This window comes from Merops nubicus, unplaced genomic scaffold (assembly GCF_000691845.1).
Source record: "Merops nubicus isolate BGI_N331 unplaced genomic scaffold, ASM69184v1 scaffold20091, whole genome shotgun sequence".
NCBI lineage: Eukaryota > Metazoa > Chordata > Aves > Coraciiformes > Meropidae > Merops > Merops nubicus.
In genome coordinates, this window is record NW_008589273.1 from 9188 (window position 1) to 18751 (window position 9564).

The window sequence follows — 9564 nt, forward strand, 5'->3', positions numbered from 1 at the left end:
ATGGAGGCTCCTGCTCGGTGCAGAGACGGCCAAGAGCAGTTTGGTGACTGTCCCTGATTTCAAAGCAACACTGGAGGTGTTCACAGCTCAATTTTTCCTGGTTAAAAAAAAAAAAAATTCATACACATAATTTTTATCTATCTATCATCTATCTATCTATCTATCTATCTATCTATCTATCTATCTATCTATCTCCCTAGCTCTTCTAGGAAGACAACAGCAGACCCAGTCACCATCCCTGTCCCCCAGCTACCCTGCCTGCACCCACAGGACCCTGCTTTCCAGGGAACTGCACAACCAGCTGCAGAATAGATAACCCACATAACTCATATAGGCTTGAAAAATTCCCTTCTTCAGCTCCTCTCCTTCTCCGGAGAACAATCCCCCTAAAAAAAGGAACCAAACCTGCTCCTGTCTGTAGCTCAGTACTTCTACTGTGATGTGCCTGAGGGGCAGTGTCTGGTCTCCAGTGTCTTTTACGCTGACACAGAATTCCTGGCTGTGCTGAGCCCTCTGGGAGCTGGATGGCTCCAGGCAATGCCTCCTCGCAGGATTCCCAAGCCCCGGGCACCCTCTGCTGTCAGCGGAGGCAGAGCCAAGCCTGAGCGCTGACCCAAGCACACAGCTGCCGCAGCACGCTGTGCCCGAGGTGAATCGTACACCCTGGGACACGCTGTCAGGGAGGAGGAAGTTCCTGATCCTCTCTTGTGTGTTTTCCTACCACGTCCTTGCTCTGGGGATGGAGATCTCCAGGGCTGGACCCTGTGTCTGCCACCGTGCCCTTGGGCCAGTGCACGGGGTTTGGAGAGGGTGCAGGCAGAACCAGCAAATGGGTGAGGGAGGGGGAAAGAGAGGAAAAATGGGGAAAGACTGAAAGTCAGTAGCAGAGAGGGTTGGAAGGTAACAAGCAGAGAGGAAGAAAACCAGAGAGAAATGCAGCTTATTTTTGTAAGGAAAAAAAATGCCCCAAGATAGCAAGGGTGGCCCTACAGCAGTCCTGGGTGCACCCAGCCAAGCTGCAGGGATTGACCCACAGGTGACCCACATGGAGTCACCATCCTGCCTGCCTGGGGACCCCTGTAAGGGCACCAGGGAGAGGACTGGCTCCACAAAGGGCTTGTTCACATCGGCAGATTCATCCTTACCCGCCCCGCTTCCTTGGGCGAGTCCTGGGGGGATGTAGGAGGCATCCAGGTATTTGTGGCTGGGATCCTTCCAGGTGAAAAGCAGCATAGTAATGCCTGCAATTCATTACCGAGTCCTTTAATGATTCTTGTGTTATTACTAATTAGGCTTGTGATGCTCTACGGTGGCTCCCAGGGGGGACTGGGAGCATTGCCCAAGGCAATAAGCACTCTTCCCTCTGTTGCTGGTTGTTACAGACAAAAAGAAGGAGGACAGATCAGTACGTTCAGCCCAGGGGGACCCTGAACCTCTGGCCCCTGCAAAACGTCACCATTAGCAGCTCAGATCCACCTCATGGGGGTCTGGGCTTCCCCTGGGAAAGGCTACAGACTGAGAAAACCACTCACCCCAAAACACCGACCTCTAAGGATCAGCAGAGGCCAAGCAGGGCAGACCCAGTACTGTTTGTGGCAACCGGCTGGTGGCAGCATGGGAAAGACACACCGAGGTCTCCCTGGGCTGATCCTGAGCTCTCTCCTTCACCATCCCACCTAGTTCAGTTTGATGCTCCCCCTGTAGGGCTGCGAGAAGGAGCACGGTGGTGAGCAGGTAGGAATGGGACTGAAAAAGACGCACAGGAAACAGCTCCACCTCTGTGCTTGCCCCAGGGGAGGCAAACAGCAGGGATGTCTCCATAAGAGGCATCTTCATGAAGGAATAAAGCTTGTCCCCATCTACTCAGAACTGTCCCAGGTCCTCCTATGTTCTGCATCGAAATACGACAACTGGGGTAAAAGAGATCCTGAGCAAAAGCTTGTCCCTCACCTAGCAAATGCTTCAATCCCATCTGTGCTGTGGTTTGTAACTTGACTTCTTTCTCCTCAAAAGGACAGAGGTTAAGCTCCTGAGGGCCAGAGAAAGGTGATCCCACCCAGAAAAAGTCAAAGGCAGTGCGTCAGCAAAGGGGAACATGGGTTCCAGTCCCCAGATCTAATGCTAAACCTTCCTCATAACCACCATGGGTGGGAAAAGATTGAGCTGCCCTTGGCTGAATAGGTAAAAATGCAAATTCCTTCCTTTTCCTCAGAAACACTCCAGGTATAGAGTGCACTGCTGGGAATAGCACAGGGCGAGGCACAATATTTATTGTGCTCAGTTGAGCGGAAAACCAAGCCCAAAATCTTCAACAGAGATAAGTTCATCATCTAAACCATCTTCTCTCAAGGGAAGAAATCTCATGTGTGTAGGGAGATGGGTCTGATGGGGTGGCTTTGCTTTATGGTGACCATGACCCTGTGACCGAGCGGGCCATGGCGTGCTTAGCAGTGTTGTCACATCATGCCCTCCCCGGGTGAATAACCCTTATCTCCTCATCTCTCTTCTGCTTTCCCAAAACCAGCTATTGCACAAAATGGATCACATGAGTTTCTCTGAGAAGCCCATGAAGCACCGGTGTCGGCTCCAGACATGGTATAAATCACAGAGACATCCCAACGGGTATAAAATCTTTGGCTGACCAAGCTGCAGCAACGGGGAAACTTCTCAGCCTGGCAAGAGCAGAGATTTGGATCCTGGGCATCAAAACAGGTTGGTGGCATGGATTTCTTTGAAAGGTTCATTTTCTTTGTTTCAAGTTTTTCACTGAGAATCAGTGAAGTCCCAAGCTTGGCACAGGCAAGGGGCTTTAGAGGGAGTGACAGCAGAGACAGCTCACATCCTTCTTGGAGGAAGTGGTATAAACCATGATGGGACGTTCCAAAGACTCCCACGGCTTTCTTACCTTTCAGTGGCCTGTTCCTCAGCCAGGAAGTATGACATTGTCTCAGAATGTTTTATGGTTGACATTTAGAAATCAAATCATATTGGCCATTTGCCCCAGGATATTTGATCCCACGAGTGCTTTTCTGGTGCTTTTCCAATGTCTTGCATCAATAAACACCTAAACGTTGTGTGGCAAGCTTTGTTTAAACTGACCTGAGATCTCCCCAAGCAAAAGTGTCTTAAGCAAGAACAGAGCCCTCAGGGAACCAGGAAGGGAAAGGCTGAAAACGAGCTCATCTCTCTTTTTGCGCTCCTCATCTCAGCCTTCCCCATTCCTCCGATACGTCCTCTCCTCATCACACATCCTGCTTGGGTCCAGCCCTGGACTATTCAACATGTAGTGACGTCTCCCGCTCATGGGGCTCTCCTCCCAACAGTGTTAACCCTCAGCTAAAGCCTCAGCTGAACCATGACTGAAGAGCCCGTGCGGAAGGACAGCGAGATCAGACGCCCCGACTCCAGCATGGGCTTTGGACACAAGGATGACAAATCCAGCCTTGCTTCGAGCCAGACAGCCTCTTTCAGCCACCAGCCTCCCTCCACTCCTGCCTCCAAGGAAGTGTGGAAAAAGGGTGGCCGCATGTTCTCCATCCTGCTGGCTGTGCACTTGGCCCTGCTGGCCTGCACGCTGGTGAGCAGCGGGGCTTTTGAGAAGATTGCTGTACATGATTACGATGTCTTCTTCCTGCGGACCGTCATGATGCTGACAGTCATCGTGTGGATCATCTTCTACCTCGTCGGCACCGCCCGGAGCCCAGATGCCATCCTCTGCAAAGACTCCCATGCTGGGCCCATCTGGCTGAGAGGTAGGAGCTCTCAGGGGCTGGGGCTGGAGGTGAGATGGGGTGGACACCAGTTATTACAAGGGAAACTGCAATCAGCTGGGGCACAGTCTCCTCCTCCTGTGCTGGGGCACGGCACCATGCCCTGCTTCAGAAGGTTAGCTCCTCATCCCTCCACTGGTTTCATTTCTAGGTCTCCCTTTATCCCTTAAGGGCTCTTGGTGCTTTACACCAGGTTTCTTCCCAGCCTTGCCATGGCTCTTGCAAGAGCTGTTAGCCCCAGAGTGGAGGGTTGATTGAAAATCCCTTCCAGCCAAAATTATCATACGATTCTGTTGGTGCCAAAATAATTTGGGTGCTGGGAAAGGAAAAAAAAAAACAAAACAGGTAGAAGCAAAGCCTCTCCGTGGCAATAGTTCTCTTCCTGCTCTCACCTATCTGTGTTAGCCTGCATGTGCATACCTCTGCCCAACCACAGATATTTTGGTTCCTCAACAGGAGGCCTGATCCTATTTGCCATTTTCAGCCTTGTCATGGACGTGTTCAAAATAGGATATTACTCGAGCTTCTACAGCTGCCTGTCTGCAATCAAAATAATCTACCCTATTGTGCAAGCAATATTCGTAATCGTCCAGGTGAGATTATTGTTCTCTGTCTTGGGGAGGGGTAGAGAGACAGTCACCAGTGGAAGGAGCTCTGATCTCATGGACATAGTTCAACTCCCTCTGCAGCAAATGGCTTAAAGCAAATGCTTTAAGCAGTGATTTAAACTTGTTCCCAGCCTGTGACATTTTGGCTTCTGCCAGGTTGGCTTGTCACAAACTCTAAGTGTTTCCAACCAGCTGGGTCTCGTTTCCCATGAGGAACAGAGGAGGAAGGACAGTCAGGGTAGGGACTGCCTTGCAGTTTGAAGTCCTACACAGAGGACCACCTGCTCTGGGACAATAGTGAGGAGGGAAGAGGTCAGATAGGGACAATTTAGATGAGAACAGGGGTTGGCCACAGGCAGAGTGAAGGTGATGGGACAGCAGCAAAGAAAGAACAGACCGCATCCAGCAAACAACCACAATTATGGGCTAGTAGGCTGGGCCCAGATGGTCCCAAGCAAAAGAGGCTCCAGCTTGCTCTCTGTTGGGCAGGGAGATCCCTACTTCAGAATTGTGTGATTTGCTTTCTTGCTTTGTTAGAAATAACAACTTCTTTTCTTGTCCCTGTCAGACATACTTCCTATGGATCTCTGCCAAAGACTGTGTCCACTTACACCTGAACGTTACCAGGTGAGCACTGCTGCTCTGAATCCCAGTGCCTCAGAAGACCTGGGTCACTGCAGACCCGCTGCACTCTCTCACGTAGCTAAGATGCAACACGGGGATAACCCCATCTGCCTTAATGCTGGCCAAAATGAAACCTGCTCAGTCTCAGCTAGCCTTAGATGCCAGCTCAAGCAGATGAGGTTTGTGACTTGTGGCTCTAATAGGGTTGGGATTCAATTGAAGACAAGCATTATTCAAAGCATATTAGTAATAAATAAATAATTAGCATTAAAGTGATTCATGACTTTTGCTTTCCTGAGAAAGACAATGATGCAATGGGCAAGCCTCAGGCTAAAACAATATCTTGTCCACTTCTGCAAGACTAAATCTACTGGAGACCAATCCAGACCTATTAATCTACTCACCGTTGAGAAGCTCTTCCAAAATCAACAAGTGGAGTCAGTCCTTGCTAATACTCACGGGCATGGACAAAACACAGTAAGACAGAGAGAGCAGCAGAGCTGCTCAGGATTTTTAGCCTTGACCACCAGATTCCCTGCACCACTTCATGCAGTTCCCACAGTCCCTCTGAGGACATGCACATGTACGACATGGATGGAAACAAGATGGCCTAGAACTATTGCTTCAATCTAATGAACCTTCTCCTTCTTCTGCAGGTGTGGCTTGATGCTGACACTGACTACAAACTTAGCAGTGTGGATGTCAGCAGTGACAGATGAGTCTGTTCACAAAGCACATTCAAAGTTGAAGAAAAATATGACAGAGGAAATCTTCAGGTGGCTCATGAGAGGTAATCATCTGCCCATTTGTGAAGTCATCTGGTCCCGGTAGGGAGCCCATGAGGTAGCAACTGTTCTGCCAGTCAGGTTTTATCCCTTTTCAGAAGGCCTGTCTAGAGCTGAGGGTCTCTAATAGAGTTGGTATGCTAAGAGCCGGGTCTCAATGTTCATTTCTTAACCTGTATCACAGTGGAGTCAGAAAGGTGGAAGGCCACTTAGAAATGGAATAGGAATGAAGAAGGGAGGGAAGAAGAGATTTAACTGTCCCCTAACTTCTTCAGAAGGAACATGAGCACTAGAAAGCTGAGGCTAAAGTGTCCCTGTTTTCAAAATGGGCTTGTAGTCTTCTGTCCTTGGTCTTGCTTTTCACTGACCCTAAGTATCCAGTTCTTCAGGGCTGCCAGCAAGTGCTGGCTCCTTGTTTTATTACCACTACTGCTAAGTGTTTTCATCTTGTTTCAGTGGGAATAAGAAGCAGCTCAGACGAAGAATGCAACTGCAACAGCCAAATCTGCCAGATCTTCAAGAACGGCTACTTTTGGCTGTACCCCTTTAACATTGAGTACAGTCTTTTTGCCTCTGCCATGGTGTATGTGATGTGGAAGAACGTTGGACGTTTCATAGACCACCACTCCCACCACATTCACCGCCTGAAGTTCAGGCTCTTCCGCAGGACCTTTTTTGTAGGTATCATGTTGGGCCTCATCACTCTAGTGAGTGGTTTGGGAGTCCTTATTCTTTATGAGGTGCAGGTAAATTCCAGCACTGAACCCAGCAAGAAGAGCCAAGCGCTCACCATGTACTACATCTTCAACATTGTTTGTCTGAGCCTGATGTCTCTTGTCTGCATCGGTGGCTCTGTCATCTACCGGTTTGACAAGAGAGACATGGATCGGCACAAGAACCCAACCAGGACCCTGGACGTGGCCCTGCTGATGGGTGCAGCCTTGGGACAATATGCAATTTCATACTACTCCATTGTGGCCATTGTGGCCAGCACGCCAAGGGACGCTGTCAGTGCGCTCAACCTCACCTACGCCCTCCTAATGATTGCTCAGCACACCTTCCAGAACATCTTCATTATTGAAGGCCTTCATCGGCAACCCCCCAAGGAAGACCACAAGCACAGTTCTCACCAGAAGGATCTCTATGGCCTCACCTTTGTCAACATCAATGCGGTGTCCCTCCGCGTGCCCGACAGCGGCAGCACCTTGGCCCCCAGCACCGCCTCTGGCACCGAAGCCACCCGTCCTTCTGACCTCCTGCGGTCCCTCACCGCCCCCAAGAAGATGAACTGGAGGAGGAAGTTCTTAAGGGAGATCTCCATGTTCCTCCTGCTGAGCAATATCATAGTGAGTACATGCAGCGGGAAGGGTTTGCCAGGGTGGGGGAAGCAAGCACAGGGGAGAAGTGCCTGCTAAGGGAAGGGTGCAGCCCATGCAGAATGAGTCCTTTCTCTGCCTCCACTACACAGCAAGCACACTTGTGTTTGTATGTGCAGAGAGCTGGGATTCCCTTGTCACTCAAAAGCAAGAGCCATGGCCCTGGAGTTGAGATTTTAGGGTATGCTGATAGAGTTGTCACTTATCACCAGGATTTCTGACCATAAAATCAGTTGGTACAAGAGAAGAATCAGTTCCACTATTTTTATTTGGATTAGTGGGTATGTGGAAGAGCTTATTAAAAGCATTAAGATACATTAAACCCTTTCCTTACACCCCCAAGGAAAGGATGTAAAGTGACAAATACCTGGGGTGAAGTCTAGGTTTTCTTAAGAGATGGCAGCATGTCTCTCCTCAAATCCCATGGCCCAAACTTTGATCCCAATTGCTGTGAGGAGAAGCTGGTCACTGAAAACTTCAGCTGGGGTCTCCAGTAAGCAGCTTGGAGACCACAGTTCCCTGCAGAAGAAACACAGGATTACAGCTGTACCTCCAAAGAAGCCAAGCACACACTATGTCTCTAGGGAACCTCCAGATCACCACCTTGCCAGTCATGTCACATCCTCAAACTGATTTTACACAGAAGCTCACAGAGAATGAGCTGACAACCCCCATGCAAGCAGATACAGGTCCTGGCTGGGCTTCTGAGCAGAACATACACAACTGAACCTAGGGAGACCAAGCTGCTGCCAGCTCAGCCCTGCCCATGCTCGCTCCATCCAAAGAGTGTGAACAGGCCAGGTTCATGCTCAGCGTGCTCCAGTTCTTCCCCTGGTGAGCGCTTCAGTGCTTGGTTCAAGACTGTCTCTGAGCATGAATGAACTCTGAACTGGGTGAAGGGTACAACACTAGGTCATGCTGGATCTTAACATAAACGCAGGCTCCTGGCACCAGTCCCGTGCTCAGAAGGTTGCTCTTTTCTCAGTGGCTGTGATTGCAGGTGCTTGCTGTACCACACACCTTTCTCACAGCAATGTTATTCTCTCATTTCCTCAAGCAGCTCTGGATCATGCCAGCATTCGGTGCCCGGCCCCAGTTTGACAACGACACAGAACTGAACTTCTATGGGGACTCCATGTGGCCAGCCATCGTGGACATTTGCCTGCCCTTTGGGATCTTCTACCGAATGCATGCGGTGGCAAGTTTGCTGGAGGTCTACATCATGTCCTAAAGAACTCTCACAAGGAAGATGAGATCCTCCTCAACCAATCCACCTTCTTCCTACCCCAGGGCTGGGAGATTTTTTAGATGTCTCATGGGGTCCCAAGCACTTCCTGAATCATGTTCCATCCCAGTGCTGGGGCATTTATGAACCATCAGTGAAGACCATCCAAACATAGTCCAGATTTTATTTTTGCTACTAGAGTGTGGATGTGCATGTGTGTGTCTGAAGTTCTTAATGCTTAGAAGAAAAAAAAGATGAAAAAAGGAAGGTGTCCAGAGTAGGATCATGGCAGTTACCCTTGGTTCATGCAGAGACTCACCTTCCTTCTTAAAAGCCTGTTCACTCCATGCCACTGATGTACCCTCCAGCGGGTGCTCAGCACCCTTGGAGGGTCAGAGCCTGCCCCCGCGCCGGGACCTGCTGGGTACGAGGGGCTAACGTGGGCACGGAAGGCAGAGAAAGGGAAACCACTTCAGCTTCTGCTATGGCCAGTCGGAAATCACTCCCCTGCAGAGATGTGAAACACAAACCAGTGACCACCAAAGGCTTTGGGAAACACTTTAATCTTTCCTCTCTGTATTGCCCGTTCGTATTGGCCCTTGTGACCCTTGTCTGTGTCAGCCCCTGCTGTTCTCCTTCCTCTCCAGGGAGGCCCCACTGCAGCCTCCCCTTCCCAGGGGTGGGTGGTTTCTACAGGAGAGCTGTGCGTGCGGTCCTGGGCTGGCCCTGAGACGGGATTCCTCTAAGCACACTTATTTCCCCAGTTTTCCTGAATCAGGGCTCAAGAATCAGAAAGATCACATGGGCAATGCAGTCTGGAGAATAATAAAAGAGATTTGTTTTTCTTTTTTCTTTTTCTTTTTTTTTTTAAACAGATAATGATTTTTTTAATATATGAACATTTTTGTACGCAAAGTTATTTATTGATTTTCATGGTAACACTCGGCTCCTGAAGGGACCTTCTGTGCCCTAGGACACAGAAATCAATTAAACACCATGGCCAATTTGATGTCCATGCCCTGAAGGGATGCTTGTGCTGCACCCTCGAGCCTGTGTGTGCTGTGAGGCTGTGAGCACAGCCCCAGCACCCAGGCAGACCCACCACCTGTACCAGCAGGGACCCGGCACATGTTGCTGGGCGGGCAGACCCACCACCTGTACCAGCAGGGACCTGGC

At 49.9% G+C, this 9564-nt stretch overlaps 1 protein-coding gene across 1 annotated transcript; it reads left to right on the forward strand.

Annotated features, from left to right (window-relative positions):
* The first annotated feature begins 3355 nt into the window (after window positions 1-3355).
* On the forward strand, window positions 3356-8394 carry OTOP2 (otopetrin 2). Its single transcript, XM_008949556.1, has 6 exons — window positions 3356-3752; window positions 4227-4363; window positions 4947-5005; window positions 5659-5792; window positions 6244-7133; window positions 8224-8394. Exons 1-6 carry the CDS (start codon window positions 3356-3358, stop codon window positions 8392-8394), a joined length of 1788 nt encoding a protein of 595 aa, XP_008947804.1.
* Window positions 8395-9564: the final 1170 nt, after the last annotated feature.

Coding starts and splice junctions, on each gene's coding strand:
- OTOP2 (XM_008949556.1), top strand. CDS start 3,356: ATGACTGAAGAGCCCGTGCGGAAGGACAGCGAGATCAGACGCCCCGAC. Junction 3,753..4,226: donor TGGGCCCATCTGGCTGAGAG/GTAGGAGCTCTC, acceptor GTTCCTCAACAG/GAGGCCTGATCCTATTTGCC. Junction 7,134..8,223: donor TCCTGCTGAGCAATATCATA/GTGAGTACATGC, acceptor TTCCTCAAGCAG/CTCTGGATCATGCCAGCATT.